The 17,800-nt window shown below is 42.2% G+C and overlaps 1 protein-coding gene across 2 annotated transcripts in view; it reads right to left on the bottom strand.

The window, feature by feature from the left end:
• LOC113406095 (serine/threonine-protein phosphatase with EF-hands 1-like) overlaps positions 1-17,800 on the bottom strand; it is a 41,737-nt gene that overhangs the window by 14,223 nt on the left and 9,714 nt on the right. Inside the window, exons 4-6 of one of the 2 annotated variants that reach the window (XM_026648715.1) lie at positions 14,935-15,113; positions 11,900-12,014; positions 7,972-8,018 (exon numbers count right to left, since the gene is read on the bottom strand). In XM_026648715.1, coding sequence (XP_026504500.1) covers positions 7,972-8,018; positions 11,900-12,014; positions 14,935-15,113 — 341 coding nt within the window. The remainder of the gene's footprint in view (positions 1-7,971; positions 8,019-11,899; positions 12,015-14,934; positions 15,114-17,800) is intronic. The other variant, XM_026648711.1, reaches the window with a different exon arrangement.

Here is a 17,800-nt window from a genome sequence, read left to right as displayed (position 1 = left end):
CCGTATCAAATGCCTTACTAAAGTCTAGGTATACCACATCCACAGCTAAATGACAATTTAGAGATATACCTTAGTGAATCTATTGTACTATGTTTTACCTGCATTGGTTGTCAACATACCAGTGGGTACTGTCAGCTTACAGGAAGCATGACGGCAATGTTTGTATCTCCATCATTTCTAAGGGATATGAATGTTAAAACGGTTTATTCCACTTATGACTTGCTATAGAGATCACCCTGCCAGAAAGAAACCTGCTAGACATTGGCATACAGATGCATTACTGGCAGATTATCACCATACACATTAACACAGTACAACTCCAATACTGTGAAGTCATCCAAAGCATTACATCCCCAGGGCACAGCACAGGTTACTCAGCATTTCTTGGACAGCTATAAGATTCCTTGACAAAGTGCCTCCCAATTGACTTCATTCTGGGGAGTGAAATGGGACACTGATGGGCCCCACCATTGTATGCAAGTTGGTGACCTAAGGCCTGATCCAAAGCCTGATGAAGTAACAGGGCATCTTTCCATTGATTTCAATGGGTTTGGATCAGGCATCTGATGATTGGTGTTCGCCCTGCTATTAAAAGAGAGCAGTATTTGATTTCTGATTCTGGTCTCTCAATTCTCTGCACAGCACAGGCTGGGAATGTTGCAAAAGCAGCATGCTCATCCCCTGCAGCAACTTCCCTCTGATTCAGGCAGTTTCTGAATTAAAGGTCACAAAAAGGACTATAACTATGAGAGTCTGAAGATGAAGTGAATTAAAGTAGTAATTTAAAAATAAAAAGAGGAAGGAAGGAATCCTTGAGGCTTCAGAAAGGGCAGGGACATCCACAGAGGAGGAAAAGGCAAGGAACTGATATTAGTATGTGGAAAGTTGGATTGATTGGAGTAACATCAACTGGCGTTAGTTCTCTAAGCTCTACCAATTCTCTCTTGGAAAAGCTTGTGACAGCCCTACTTTTTAAAAACAAGTTTAGATTTTGAATTTAAAACACAATTATACCTGGATTCCAAATTCAAAGTGGTATTTTAGCTCTTCGATGTTCTCTTGTCAAGTTTTAAAGTGATTTCCATTTCTCCAATGTTCACTTAGAAACGTAGATAGCTGGGTTTGTGATGACCGGGAGAACCGCATGGTGACTTGCCTGCCTGGTGCGAAGGTTGCGGATCTCTCGAGGCATCTAGACAGACTTATGTGTAGTGCTGGGGAGGAGCCGGTGGTCGTGGTACATGTAGGTACCAATGACATAGGGAAGGGTAGGAGAGATGTCCTGGAGGCCAAATTTAGGCTGCTAGGGAAGAGACTGAAATCCAGGACCTCTATGGTGGCATTCTCAGAAATGCTCCCAGTTCCACGCGCAGGGCCAGGTAGGCAGGCAGAGCTTCAGAGTCTCAATGCATGGATGAGACGATGGTGTAGAGAGGAGGGGTTTAGATTCATTAGGAACTGGGGAAACTTTTGGGATGGGGGGAGCCTATACAGGAGAGATGGGCTCCACCTAAACCAAAGTGGAACCAGACTGCTGGCACTAAACATTAAAAAGGTTGTAGAGCAGTTTTTAAACTAGGAGATGGGGGAAAGCCGACTGCTGCAGAGGAGCATGTGGATCGGACAGAGACTTCTCTTAGGGGAGAGTCTAATGATAGAGAATCTCCAGGTTATAGTCAGGAGCAGAGGATGGAGGAGGATAATGTAAGGGCCAGATCAGATGATAAACATTCACATAAAGAATCGGACACATCAGAAAAGGGCAGACAAATAAACAGTGACAAGTTTTTAAAGTGCTTGTACACAAATGCTAGAAGTCTAAATAATAAGATGGGTGAACTAGAGTGCCTCGTGATAAAGGAGGATATTGATATAATAGGCATCACAGAAACCTGGTGGACTGAGAGCAATCAATGGGACACAATCATTCCGGGGTACAAAATATATCGGAAGGACAGAACAGGTTGTGCAGGGGGGGAAGTGGCACTATATGTGAAAGAAAATGTAGAATCAAATGAAGTAAAAATCTTAAGTGAATCCACATGTTCCATAGAATCTCTATGGATAGAAATTTCATGCTCTAATAAGAATATAACATTAGGGATCTATTATAGACCACCTGACCAGGACAGTGATAGTGATGATGAAATGCTAAGGGAAATTAGAGAGGCTATCAAAATTAAGAACCCAATAATAGTGGGGGATTTCAATTATCCCCATATTGACTGGGAACATTTCACGTCAGGACGAAATGCAGAGATAAAATTTCTTGATACTTTAAATGACTGCTTCATGGAGCAGCTGGTACGGGAACCCACAAGGGGAGAGGCAACTCTAGATTTAGTCCTGAGTGGAGCGCAGGAGCTGGTCCAAGAGGTAACTATAACAGGACCGCTTGGAAATAGTGACCATAATACAATAGCATTCAACATCCCTGTGGTGGGAAGAACATCTCAACAGCCCAACACTGTGGCATTTAATTTCAAAAGGGGGAACTATGCAAAAATGAGGGGGTTAGTTAAACAGAAGTTAAAAAGTACAGTGACTAAAGTGAAATCCCTGCAAGCTGCATGGGCACTTTTTAGAGACACCATAATAGAGGCCCAACTTCAATGTATACCCCAAATTAAGAAACACAGTAAAAGAACTAAAAAAGAGCCACCGTGGCTTAACAACCATGTAAAAGAAGCAGTGAGGGATAAAAAGACTTCCTTTAAACAGTGGAAGTCAAATCCTAGTGAGGCAAATAGAAAGGAGCATACACGCTGCCAGATTAAGTGCAAGAATGTAAGAAGAAAAGCCAAAGAGGAGTTTGAAGAACGGCTAGCCAAAAACTCCAAAGGTAATAACAAAATGTTTTTAAGTATATCAGAAGCAGGAAGCCTGCTAAACTACCAGTGGGGCCCCTTGATGATCGAGATACAAAAGGTTCAGAAAAGGGCAACTAAAATGATTAGGGGTATGGAATGGGTCCCATATGAGGAGAGATTAAAGAGGCTAGGATTCTTCAGCTTGGAAAAGAGAAGACTAAGGGGGGATATGATAGAGGTATATAAAATCATGAGTGATGTGGAGAAAGTGGATGAGGAAAAGTGATTTACTTATTCCCATAATACAAGAACTAGGGGTCACCAAATGAAATTAATAGGCAGCAGGTTTAAAACAAATACAAGGAAGTTCTTCTTCACGCAGCGCACAGTCAACTTGTGGAACTCCTTACCTGAGGAGGTTGTGAAGGCTAGGACTATAACAGCGTTTAAAAGAGAACTGGATAAATTCATGGAGGTTAAGTCCATTAATGGCTCTTAGCCAGGATGGTTAAGGAATGGTGTCCCTAGCCTCTGTCTGTCAGAGGATGGAGATGGATGGCAGGAGAGAGATCACTTGATCATTGCCTGTTAGGTTCACTCCCTCTGGGGCACCTGGCATTGGCCACTGTCGGTAGACAGGATACTGGGCTAGATGGACCTTTGGTCTGACCCGTTCTTATGTTCTTATGTTCACTGACAGTCATAGTTCCAGAGCAAAACAAAATTAAAATCTATAGAAGCTTGAGACACTTCAGAGATGAGAACAAAAAATAGCTCTCTAATGATTTGCAGACTAGTGCTGTGAGGCTGTTTGCTGCTGGGCATCATTATTGTCTCTTCTGTGTTAGTGGTTAATTAGCTTCTCTTTGTTATCTGCCTTCTATTCAGCTTCAGGGTATCTCTACACATCAATTTAACAGAGTCTAATTTAGCAAGAAACAATTTAAAATTTCAAGGCTTTGGGTGAATGACTGGAAACACTGTAATTTAACAAAGACTCATGCCCGGAATGAAGCATCTACAAATTGGACACTTCAGTTAAGAAAAGGTGAGATAATCTTCTTAAAAAAATGAAAGCAAAAAGTATCAGGCATAATATTATGTAAAATACTTCAACTGATCATCAAATTTTTCATTTAAACCTATGTAACTCCTATCCTTTTTTTATTCATTAATGGTTCAGAGATGTGTATACATTGTGGCAAAAATCATAAGGATAGAAAACCAATGAGTGTATAGTAAGCAACATCTGTAACGGAAAAGGGGGTTAGCAGCCATGTCCAATCCACCAAGCTCAGTAGACAGCTGAGTTAATGGAATTCTTCAGCTGGGTGTTTAGAGAGTTGTATCACTTTGTCCCTCTGATGGGGAGCTAATAGCACTTGTTCTCTCAAAGGAAGAAATTCCTTTTAAGTTTAAGAATGTGGTGCTGATAGAGTTGCAAATGGATCCCAGATGTAGTGCTGGACAGATCCCCAGCTGATGTAAACTGCAGCTCCATTTCCCTCAACTGAACTATGCTTTACACAAGTTGAGGATCTGGAGCTTGTAGGATTGGGCAGGGGGAGGAAGGAAAATTCATTCCTGACCTGCGGCCCTTTTGTGCTGACTATGCCCATGAAAAGTGACCACAGCCATTGCCTATAAGCCACCTCCCCCACCCAAGAACACACCTGACATATGGTGCATCCCTGGGATGTCCAGAGTCAGTATAGACCGTTGCACATACATAGGGCCCTACCAAATTTACAGCCATGAAAAACACATCACGGACCACGAAATCTGTTCTCCCCCTCTGAAATCTGGTCTTTTGTGTGTTTTTACCCTATACTATACAGATTTTGCAGTGGAGACCAGCATTTCTCAAATAGGGGGTCCTGACCCAAAAGGAAGTTGCAGGGGGGTCGCAAGGTTATTTTAGGGGGCTTGCAGTAATGTCACCCTTACTTCTGTGCTGCCTTCAGAGCTGGTCAGCCAGAGAGCAGCAGCTGTTGGCCAGGCGCCCAGCTTTGCAGGCAGCATCCCACCAGCAGCAGTGCCGGAGTAAGGGTGGCAATACCATACCATGTCATCCTTACTTCTGCACTGCTGCTGGCGGTAGCTCTGCTTTCAGAGCTGGGCTTCTGGCAAGCAGCTGCCGTTCTCCGGCTGCCCAGCTCCGAAGGCAGCGCCGCTGCCAGCAGGAGCACAGAAGTAAGGTTAGCAGTACCGCAACCCTCCCTACAATAACCTTGCGACCCCCCCCTACCCCCCAATTGTTTTTTGGGTCAGGCCCGTTACAGTTACAACACTGTGAAATTTCAGATTTAAATAGCTGAAATCATGAAATTTATTATTTTAAAAATCCTGTGACCATGAAATTGACCAAAATGGACTGTGAATTTGGTAGGGCCCTATACATACACCTCCCCATGCAGCAGCCCCTGGGGCTTGGTGGCACATCAAGGACATGTCAGGAGAGTGTCACTGGGAAATTCCTAAGCCTAAAGGCTACACAAATCTATGTTGAGGACTGAGCTGTCCCTATCTGCATCAATTAATTACTCTCCACATAAGTAAGATTCTCAATCCTGAATTCCCTGACCACTCAGAAGTCATGACAAAATGTTTGCTTTTTTTATGTAGTTTGATGAAAGGATCCTGTCAATAACTTCCTAACCATGGAAGGCTTTGGGTAAAGTCCTGGCCCCATTGACGTCAAAGGCAGTTTGGCCACTGATTCCAGCAGAGTCATGATTTCATCTCTCAGGGTATGTCTACACTACAGGATTAATCCGAATTTAGATAATTCGAATTTGGGAAACAGGTTGTATAAATTCGATTGTGCGCGGCCACACTAAGCACCTTAATTCGGTTTTAAACCACATTAATTCGGTGGTGTGCGGCCACACTACCCCATTAACTTAAATACAGTAATTCGGTGGTGTGCGTCCACACTAACCCTAATTCGAATTAACAAAATCGATTTAGGCTCTACTCCGTTCGTCGAGGTGGAGTACAGAAATCGATTTAAAGGGCCCTTTAATTCGAATTAACTGGCTCTGTAGTGTGGACGGGTGAAGGGTTAATTCGGATTAAGGCAGCTAAATCCGAATTAAAGTCCTAGTGTAGACCAGGCCTCACACTGAGGGCTGTTTTCATTATTTCATCCTGATTAAGAGACAAACCCTGTTCTCCAATGTCATATTTTAAAAGGGTATGTCATATCCAGGGCTGTTTACAGCTATAAACATTCCAGTATTCCCTCCCAAAATAGAGTGTTTTACCATGCCATGTGTTTTGAGTATTGAAAGTGTGCTGAATCCAGCCGTTCTATCATGCTGGTCTAATATGCAATTTGGAAATGGAAAAGTTGTCTCATTGAACTATCAGCTAAAAGGCAGGGAAGCAAAGAAGTAGCTAAAATTGGTAACTTAATAACATGGGAAGTTGACCCCTGCATAGGTCAGTATTGTACTACATTTTTTTAATTAGGTTTCTGCTTGGACAAAATATTCAAGTTTTCAGCTGACAGATGAGTGGAAAGTGTAACTGAGCCAATTAAACAAAGAGGGATTACATCATTCAAGCACCTGGATTAACTCACGCCAGCGTTGGTTCAGTGCAGATGAATACAGAATAATCAGTCACAAAAAAGAAATCAGAGGGAGTAACTGTTAAACGGTAAGGTGGTGAATCATACTCAAAAGAAAAGAAATTTGGAACTTATTGTAGGAAAATTCTTATGCCTTCAGCTAAATATACAACTGCAGAGAAGACAGCCTGGAGTTTTATTTTTTCCACGTTAGCAAAGCATAATTATGTTTTATTTAACATGAAACACATGAACAGCTGCTGCAGGCTAAATAGAGGATGCCCAAGATATTTTCATTTTGTGCAAAATTGCATGAGTGCTTTCAAAAAAGGGAAAGCTTTTAAGCAGCTAGAAGTGCTCTGCACTTCACTTCCTGTAAATAATTAAAAAAAAAAAAACACTTTTGTAGATATTGATTGGAAGTGTAAATGGGTTTGGAGAGGTTTGAGAAAACTGCTGCATTCTTCATGATGGCTAAAATCAGCCATGATGTAGGGTTACACCAGAGATGAATTTGGCTCCTTCTCTTTGAAGAACTGAGACTTTACAAAATATTAGAGTAGCACCAGGACTTTGTAGAAGGTACAAGAAGTCATCTCTCATTTTGGTTTATCACACTAGTCCAGGGGCGGGCAAACTTTTTGGCCTGAGGGCCGCATTGGGTTTCGTAAATTGTATGGAGGGCTGGTTAGGGGAGGGGGTCATGGCCCGGCCCCCCACCTCCTATCTGCCCCCCGCCCCGGGACTCCTGCCCCATCCAACCCCCCCGTTCCCTGACGGCCCCTCTGGGATCTCTGCCCCATCCACACACACCCCCACTCACTGTCCCCTGACTGCCCCCGGACCTCCGCTTCCCCATCCAACCCCCCCTCCTTCCTGACTGCTCCCCCGGGACCCCTGCCCCCATTCAACCTCCTCTTTCCCCCCCGACCACCATCCACACCCCCGCCCCCTGACCACCACCCCTAACTCCCCTGTCCTCTATCCAACCCCCCCTGCTCCCTGCCCCCTTACCGCGCTACCTGGAGCACCGGTGGCTGGCGGTGCTACAGCCGCGCAGCCCAGCTGGAGCCGGGCCACACACGCCCCGCTGTTGCCACCACCATGCAGCACAGAGCACCGGGTCAGGCCGGGCTCTGCAGCTGCGCTGCCCCAGGAGCTCACAGCCCCGCCGCCAAGAGCATTGCGCCGGTGGCACGGCGAGCTGAGGCTGTGGGTGAGGGGAAACAGCGGGGGAGGGGCCGGGGGCGAGCCTCCCAGGCCAGGAGCTCGGGGGCCGGGCAGGATGGTCCCATGGGCCGGATGTGGCCTGTGGGTCATAGTTTGCCCATCTCTGCACTAGTCTATGCCCTCTGCTTGGCATTCAGTCAAACTGTCAGAGAGCCAAAGACACCCAGATTTCTCTCTTCAAAATGGCCATTTGGTTGCTGAGGTGGAAAGATAGCAGTAGCCAAAGAATTGCACAACCTACTGTTCTGTGAATATATATCACATATACAGTACCTAACAATACCTATGTGGTATGCAGTTGCTTTCCTAGCGCCAGCCTAAAGAGTGAAAATGCTCAGGAATAAAGCATCTAATTACCTTGTAGAATATCAGCAAAAGATCATCCAGTTTTCCATGCAAATCACCTAGAGGGAACAGGATATTCAAAGTTTTGTGACAAAGTCTGTTATACCACTCTGATTAAATGAGGTGTCAATATGATTTTATCACATTTTCCCTTGTAGAACTGTCCTTGCACTTGGATTATACAGACTAAATTTTCAAAACGGTGTGCCTGAGCTGCACATCTAAATCTGGCAATTACACACTGAAGTGAGCCTACAATAGCCTTGCATGAAGCTTTAATCTTTTTAGGTGGGCGTGTTGGAGGGTAGAAGATCACTTGCACCCTTGAAAAGAGTTAGGTATTTGAAGAGATGGGTACACTATGGACAAACATATTATGAATCTTAATTCTTATATCTGTGCTTTGTTATCAGTGAAGGGTGCCCTAGAAATACTTATGAGAAAAAGACAGGAACCTAGAAATAAGTGTTTAGCATACCTATCATAGAATCATAGAATATCAGGGTTGGAAGGGACCTCAGGAGGTCATCTAGTCCAACCCCCTGCTCAAAGCAGGACCAATTCCCAACTAAATCATCCCAGCCAGGGCTTTGTCAAGCCTGACCTTAAAAACCTCTAAGGAAGGAGATTCCACCACCTCCCTAGGTAACCCATTCCAGTGCTTCACCACCCCCCTAGTGAAAAAGTTTTTCCTAATATCCAACCGTAAGTGCACGCTGGCACTTAAGCAGATGGCCATGCTTAATTGGGCAACTAAATTAATGGTATGCTCACATGTAAATTATTGGGATTTTAAAATACTATTTTTTTTAAATCACCTTGTTATCTGACATATATTATATAGCATCTGTTTTATTTGTCTAATTCTGTACCAGATTTTGGCTGTTACGGGTGGGGATGGGCAGAGAGAGTATAAATAATCTTTCCAAGAACAAGATGCACCAATAATCCCAGTTTTAGCTCTGTCAGGGGGGTTTCTTGTGGAATAGTATACAGTACTATTCAACAGGAGGAATTCATCCCTGTGTAAAGGGATCCTGCACTACTTTAAGTCTTCAAAGTAGACTAAGTTGAATTTAACCGGTGCATAGGTCCCCTCTGCATAGGAGTGAATTTCCCCTGGATGAGAAGGGGAGCCAGAATCGGGCTCTTAACTTGTATTGCATCATCCAAATAAACATAAAAAAAAGTCTTCCAAATTTACATAAATATACTCAATGATTTCATCCTTTCACCATCAGTATTAAAAATGGGGTGAGCAGAGGCATTTTTACTCTGTTCATAGGACATATATGCAACTATGTCAGAGCCTCAATCAAGGCCAATTTTAGTCAATTTAAACACTCCCGTAGACTTCAATGGGCTATGGGGTTCAGATAGGAAAATATTTCAGAATAATATTTAATCCTCAGTTTCTGTATGAAGTTCAAAGGGGATCTGGAGGCAGGAAATCTTATTTTAAGTTAATATTTTGGTCTCAACATCAGTAAAAATTAGGCTTTCATCTGCTACAAAACATCTTTTTGGTTTCAAAGGCCATTATTTATTTGAATGGCAGGAAGGGACATCTTTTATGCTGCTTAAATAGTGCAAATGAGGCTACAAATAGGAGGATACATGTATATTGATTAGCAAGAGAGTACTGATCAGTTAGCAAATGTGAACATACGCGTATTTGGTTCAGATTTTTGGTTTTGGTTTTTTAAGTCTAGTGAACAATAGTTTACCTAAAAGACCTCATTTAGGTGCACAGCTGCGCATGTAAAATCCCTTGTTTGCAATTGTATTACATGCTCAACCAACTCTTATGAACATTGTACACTTAATAGCAACTTATTATTGTAAGTAACTTTGGACAAGTTATAGTTGTCATTTACTATAGCCATTACTATTCTGTTTTGCAGCTAAAACTCCCTACCCAGGCTCTACTGTCCTTTTATCTATAATCTATGGCAGCATAATCAAAATGGATGGATGGTAGGCACTTTTCATTCTGAAACTTCTTCCCTGTGTCACACTACATCACCATGTGAAGATTAATTAACTTCTTGTGTAAAGAAAGATTAAGCCCTATAATGACATTAATCCGTTTAGAAGGCAGAAAGTTTAATAGGCTATTACACATGTTGTTACATACAATATAATCTATTCCAGAGGCAGGCACGTTGTCAATCAAGGGCCTTATTCTGCCATCCCCATCAATGGCAGCAGTCACAGAGTGAGGTACGACTAAAGGTAAAGATGGCTGAACTTGGCCTGAAACATGGTGAATTTCAGCGTACTGACTACACCCATGGCAGGATGTTTCTATCATATACTCCATAACTCTAATCTTATTAACTGGGAAATATAGGGGCATCATGTGCTACCTCAAAGTAGCACCCTGGAACCTCCATATTCACCATGGTGATAGAATTATGATATGTTTTGTACAAAGTATGCCTTGTGAGGTATCATTTTAAAAGTCTTGATCTGTTGAACATTAATATCCTGTTGGATTGTATGTCCTGTCATTGTATGTGGAGTTATGAAGTATTGCTATATGTGTGTGTTACTGAAATATGTTGTGAGGTTGGGAACACCCATAACCAGCCTTTCAGTTACAACAAAAGAGTAGCCGTCAATAGCCAGACAGTATTAATGGCTCATCAACACCCAACAAGAAAGAATCCACTATCCCAGAGATTCCTTAGAGAAGGCAGTTATGTAATGGAAACTGCTTGATCAATGGGAACTGCCTGGTCCCCACATTACAGCAAAGATCTTTCCAGCAAGCTGGAAGAAAGTAGAGAGACAGTTACATTATCACTTGGCTTCTCTCTCCTCTCCCCCAATCTCAGCACCTGGAAGCATGTCTGGGAGACAAAGTTTTTTAACAGGGGAAGTTTGATCTCAGGCTGGAAAGGGAGTCCAGTCTGTGTTTTGGGGAACTGTAACCTGCTTGTACCATCTGTCAGGGGGGGAAAAAAAGATGTTCATCTACTCTTGCTTAGAGTAAAAGTTTTGGATTTAGAACGTGTGTTTCTATTTTTATTTTCTTAAGGAAACTATCTCTGACCTTTATGCCTACCACTTATAATCACTTAAATTCTAGTTTCTGTACATTTTATCCTTACCAGTGAGTTTGTCTAAAGTGCTTGGGAAATCTGTTCAGATTACAAAGGCTGTGCATGTCCACTTTCCGCTTCTGGCCAGTGTAAAATGGTACAGTTCTGGGGTGCAAGGCTGGGAAGCTGCGGGAATGTGTATGTGCAGTGCCTATCAGAGGTTGGTAGCTTGACATCAGCATCACAGCGTGAGAGACATCCCAGGCTGGTGGATTTTGGAGAGCTCAGCGGTCCCACAGTCCAGGTTGCACCCTGGGGACCCCGTCACAATGAGTTTCATACCCTTCAGCCCTATTAGGAAATTTTACATCAACTTTGAAATTTTAGGAAGTTCCTCGTGATTTACTGAACATAGAGTTTTAGTCTCTTTGTTTATTTGATACAAAGCATAGACCAAGAAGGAGCACAGCCTAAGCATTACCCCTTAACTCAGGGAAACACTTACTGAAATTATTGTTGAGCAAGACGTGATGGAAAGTTCCCTTTCTCAAGGACATGAAAGTCAAGCAGTGATGCAGAAAGTAAATGTTGACAACACTAGGTGGCATTTTATATATGGTTATGCAACTTTAAAAAAAAACCCCAATCCCTACTAAACTGCAGGTTCCGTGTTTTAACACTGACTCACCAAGCAACATCTGACAGGGGGGGAAAAGAGAGGAGGTTTTTGGCTTTCTTAAAATATACCAGTGGTGACTCAACAGCATGAGTTGTAGTAGTTTGGGGAGATTTGCACTTTTCTAAAACCATCTACAAAATTACAGTTATGGCTGCAGTGAGGAATATCCATATCATCCTGTGGCCAAAACCAGCTATATGCACGGTCATCTTACCACAGATGGTTATCTCCTTGGAGTAGGAGGTCGACAGATGAATGATGTTAGGCATCTGTTTAAGGAGTTTCTTGGTTTCGTGTAGCAGCTGTAGGACATAGCGGGCATGAAGGTGCTGTGAAAGGAATGCGGTGAGACAAAGGAGGCATATTATAAATATACGTAGACCATACTACTTCATAAAAGTTCTGCCAACACAGAGACCCACCCACTACCAACAAGTTTGCTACAGGTACTTGCCATTTAAAGATTGTTTACAGTAGACATTTACTTTCTAAACACGATTACAGGCAGCATGGTCTAGGATGAAGAATCAGGAACTCATAAAAACGTAAGAATGGCCATACGGGTCAGACCAATGGTTTATCTAGCCCAGTATCCTGTCTTCCAACAGTGGCTGGTGCCAGATGCTTCAGAGGGAATGAACAGAATAGGGCAATTTTTTGAGTGCTCTATTCCCTGTTGCCCAGTCCCAGCTTCTGGCAGTCAGAGATTTAAGGATACACAGAGCATGGGGTCTTAGAACTCCCAAATTCTAATCCTAGCTTTTCCAGTAAATTGCTTTGGGGAAGTCACTTCACCTGTGCCTCAGTTTTCCCACTTGTACAATGGGATTAATAGGTACTTAATATAGCTCTTTGAATAGATAAAGGCTATACAAATGCTAAGTATTGTTAAATAACAAAAACAGACTTCCTTTTAGCTGTGAAAGTTTAATAACAAGTAGTAAGTACAAAAGAAAGAAAAAAAACAAGAGAGAGAAAACTAAAGTCAGGGCTGTAAAGTTAATAGTTAATCTGCCTTCTTCTATATAAGCTACTCCTGATGGAATTTTGAGCACCTGCATGGATGCAGAATTCTTATGGTCCGCAGATTTCTGTGCCATCACGCAGAAAAAATTTGAGTGAGACACATGCCTCTTCCCCATTAGCCCATGTGGCATGTCTGTTCCAGCACCTGGAGCAGCCCTCAGAGACACAAATCACAGGGAGGAAGAGGAGAGGAGGGGCTGGGCATACATGCCTGCATGGGAGACATTAATCACCATCACGGGCTGGGCATGGCTGCCTGAGAACAAGCAAGAGAGACTCTGTCCTTCACCCTTGCTACTGTGGAGCACCCGACGTGGAGGGGTAGGGCTTTGGGTTGTTAGGCATGAGGCAGGCTCTGTCCCCTGAGGCAGAAATATAGCAGCCTGACTGCCTACGTTCCTTCATTGCAACAAAGCAAGCAGCTGTTTTGCCAGGGTTGGAAATGCAATCAGCCCATGCTATCCCTTTAAATTGCCTGGCGGCTCATTTTATAGCAGATAACAAGCATTGGATTGATAGAAAATTCATTCCGTTTTTGCTTGAGAGGGGATAAGGTGTGGAAGAATAAGAGTCTGCTCTGTGCATTCCTACACAACTGTTCCAATGTTTGAAATAAAACACAGTTCTTGATGTGAAAAAAATACATTGTTAATGTTGCTATTGATAGTTAATTAATCTCCTTCTCTGAGGCAGAAATGTAGCAGCCTGCCTGCTAGTGACATTGTTAATGTTCCTATTGTTAGTTAACTGTTTCCATTCTCAGTAAATTCCCCCAGGAGCATAAAATCTGAAAAAATTTTAAGGCTCCTTTACATTGCCAGGGTGATATAAAGGAGCCTTATTACAAAAGACAGTAAGGGAATCCTCAGCTAGGAAAACTATGTGCTTTCTCACTTTTTTCTGTGACAAAGTGGCACAATGGGGTTAGATTACAGCTCAGGATTTATTTTACTTACACATTAAAAAAAAGACTTTGAAGGCAAATAAAACATTTACCAAGCAGTCAATAAAATGTCAGGACAATCAGAACCAAGCACTTCCCAAAGTACCCAGCCAGGTCCAGATGAAGTTACCAAAGGGCAAAGGGATATTTGTTCTTTTGCACGATGTGAACAGCCTTCACATGATGCATCAAAATCGGCTCCACCATCTTCTCATGCTCGAGAATCCTCTACAAAACTGCATGTAAATGGGGACAAATTATTTTGCACATCCTGGACTGTTGTTCTCAATCATGATTGATGGTCTGTAATTGTGGATCATTTTGCATAAAAACCCCACATTATTTCGACAAAATATGCAGAATTTTAAAATATTGTGCACAGAATTTTTAATTTTTTGGTACAGAACTCCCCCAGGAGTAAGTAAGCATGAGAATGAAACTCTCAATCTTTAAAACTCATCCATTCTATCTAAATACTTTCCCACTGAGATTCCTTCTTTCTTGTACTTCCTGCTTTGTTAATAGTGTCTAGGATGATCCCGTCATCCAATGATTGCAGGTCTTTTCATTTAAAAATAGCCATCTCAGTGCACCATCCACTTGAAATTCTACTGAGACTTTCAACTACTTCCGCTTTGGAAGGTGGTACGGGGAGAGGCAAATTCACAGAGGCTAATTACCCCATCTCCAAAAAACTTTTGATCAAAGAATGAGCCTTAACTCCCACTTGGGAGCAAGAACATTGGTGCTCAAAGATGAAGCCTGTGTTTGCTCATTTACTCTTCTATTTACCACAGCTCCTCTTTCTAGATCCATCACTCGAGATATATATTGGAAGCCCCATTTACTCAATAAATTTAAAACTAGGCTGGACTATTAATAGTTAGCACTGAAACTGCAGTTTAAAGTTTCAAATTAATCACTCCCCATAACACCCAACAATGTAAATATTAGCATCATTGTACAGATGGGGAAACAGAGGCAAACAGGCAAAGAATTTGCCCAAGAGCACATACAAGGGAGTCAGTAGCAGAGCTAACTTCAGCTTTCCTAGCTTCTTGACTCATGCTCAGTACTTTAGATCATAACAAATAATCAGTAAATGAACAGCAGAGAATAATCCTGCATTGCCAGAAAGAGTAGAAAGATGTATTACGTCACCTAGTTCACTTAGTTTCTATGACCCTATAATTTAGTCTTCATAACAACTTTTGACATTACTTAAATTTAGTCATGATAGTCATAGTCTAAAACCAATACAGTCCCAACTCCTAACTTGCCTGTTGATCCTTGAAAGCATGAAGAAGTGAATTAGTGTCCGCAACAGTCAGGGGAAATGACAGCCGAGGTCCATGGTAGGAGTCTGGGACCTCTATCGTCCGCTCATATTCTAGTAATTGGACATCTGAACCTGCGGTATTAAAATCACTGGGACTATTGAAAAATTGATAAATCAAATCTAGAAAGGGAGGGAGGAAGACAATGTAGAAAGTCTCATCTTGGAAGGCAACACAAGTTCTGAACGCACATTAATCACTGGTATTTATACTGCTATAATAAAGTGGTTAATTAGTTCCTGCCATTAGTTTGTGGATCAACTACAACTTTCCAACAATTATCTCTGATTTATAAAATAAAAAAATACAGTGTCTAAAGTCAGATTGAACATTGCTGCAAAATATTTTTCAACCACAGCCTGTAATTCTAGATTAGGAGAAATTTAGCTATCTAATCCGCCCTCCCTTCCCCCAACATAGATTTGAAGTTTATTGTTAATGATCGATAGCTCCTTCTTTATTGTTAATCATCAATAGCTCCTTCACCCGTTTACAACAATGTAACGTTAAACTTTTAATGAGGTTTAAAGCCAATTAGTTTTTGTTGTAGTTACTTTCCTATATAAGAGAAATGCCAAAAGCTCACTGAAGATTTAGGGCTTGTCTACACTCAAAACACTACAGCAGCACAATTTGCGTCACTGCAGCGCTTCAGCACAGACGCTACCTACACCGATGGGAGGGGTTCTCCCACCGACGTAGGTAATCCACCTCCCTGAAAGGCGGTACTTAGGTCGCCGGAAGAATTCTTACATCGACCTAGCGCTGTCTACATGGGGACTTAGGCTGGCTTAACTACGCAGCTCAGAGGTGTGGATTTTTCCAGACCGATGTAGTTAAACTGACCTAATTTTCTAGTGTAGCCCAGGCCTCAAGCAAACAAACCCTATTCTCTCACAGCCGTGTGCCAGCAATGGTGTTTCAATATCACCATTTTCACTAGAGCTGAGACGCAATGTCCCCACGTGGCCAGCTGTCATAAAACTATTGCCTGAACTGCAGCAAGTATAAGTGTGGCAGAAGAAAGAAACATAGTTTGTTCTCCTATTCTTCGTGGAGTGTGGAGAAGGTGGAAATATTTCTAATTGCTTCAATTCAGGGTTCTTTTTATCTACACTCGTCTATACATGAGTATGTAGGGCACTGAAGTGTTTGCTTTTGCACATCATTGGTCTGCCTCATTCCTTGGGCAGACTGAGAACCAGCTAGCAGCAAGATCCTTATTAAAAACATTGTAGTGGTTGCTCAGGTCGAGCTATGGTGTTGCTCTTGTGAGGTTCCAGTTTTTAAACAGCTTTTGTTTTCTTGTAGTTGAGCTTAATTTTTTTCATAACCCTGATTAGACTTGATCTGAAATTCATAAAAAAGGGTTTATTTATTATTTATCATCATAGCCGAAGAACTGGATGCAAAATAAAACTCACAGCAGCTGAATCCTTCTTGCATTCACATACATATTTTATATCATTCATAATGAATACAATGCCATCATATAGATAGAAGTTCAACTCGACCAGCAACTGAAGAAAGTTCAAAATAAGAAGTGTTATCTGAAGGAACAGAAAGGAACAGTTTCCTTCTTAAATGCTTACCCCATTCAAACCCTGGGTCTAAGTCAAGCTAACTGGAGCAAAGCATCAAGCAGCAACGCTAAGGGCTTTAGCCTACAAGGTGCTGAGCACTCCCAATTTCCACTGACTGCAATGGGAGCTGAGTGCACGTCACCATCTTGCAGAATGATCCATAACTGACCGACTAGTCAATAACTTACGAGTGCCTTCCTCTTTACAGGGTAATAACCAAATCGAGGTTAAACAGACTCCAAGGGCCTACCTACATGGAATCAATTTTGCCATGAAAAGCACAGTGACCTGATCATCCCAACCAGTGTGCACACCAGCTCTCACTGACAAGCCCGAGGAGAATAGCTCATGCTATAGTTACTATCAAGTTAGCAGGGAGTATCTTGAAGATATGACACTGAAATGGGTTCTCCATTCTCTCGCTTCTATGCTCTGATTGGCTCCTGTCCTCACAGCTCCCCATCCAGGGCTCTGACAAACCTAGCCATTCCATCTTCTTACCACTATGCCCACTCTGTCTCCATGCCTAATCTCAGGCTTTGCAATGTCTCCTTCTGCTCCTTCTAAAGGGCTGGCTTATCCCAGCCCCTACCCCCCCTTTAGAGCAATTCCATTTTAAAATTAAATTTTATTGATTCGCTGGGGATTGCATGGGGTGACAGGCAGGGAATCAGGTCAGAAATCGAGGTATCTATGTTTGCTGTGGGCATATGGACGAGGAATTCTAAGAACAGTAACCAATCAGAGCAGGGATTTATAGGGGCCAGAGTAGGGAGATTTACATAATTACTGAGTTTATACTGAGAAATAAGCATAGAATAATTATGTAAATCAGAGCCCCACCCTAAGCCAGCATGCAGGGATGTGCATCACTGAAAAACACACGTCTAGCCGTGGATTAATAACTGTATAGTATCCTGTGTTCTCGACTAGTGGGGAGAACTCTCTTTCAAGGTGACATGCAATAAAGAATAGCTCTTCATATACCAAATAAACCAGTTCCTCACTGCATGTGACCAAAAGATTAAGACAAAACACAAAGGCGATCTACGTTTTTTTAAAATGTGTTCCCACACAGTACAGTCTGTTACTTTTTTATTTAAATGATGGAAATTACCAAGAATATGTGCTATGCCAATTGCTTAAAATTAATTTTCTTTTCTCCTGGTAGAGATCCTGGGGGTGGACTGAAAGGCTGGGCAGGTTCATTCACAAAGTCCCCCACA

The sequence above is a fragment of the Terrapene carolina genome, unplaced genomic scaffold, assembly GCF_002925995.2.
Source record: "Terrapene carolina triunguis isolate 2854851 unplaced genomic scaffold, T_m_triunguis-2.0 Scaffold22, whole genome shotgun sequence".
In the NCBI taxonomy this organism is placed as follows: Eukaryota; Metazoa; Chordata; order Testudines; family Emydidae; genus Terrapene; species Terrapene triunguis.
Note: the sequence above shows the minus strand (reverse complement) of the source record. Positions and strands in the feature narration are given on the sequence as shown.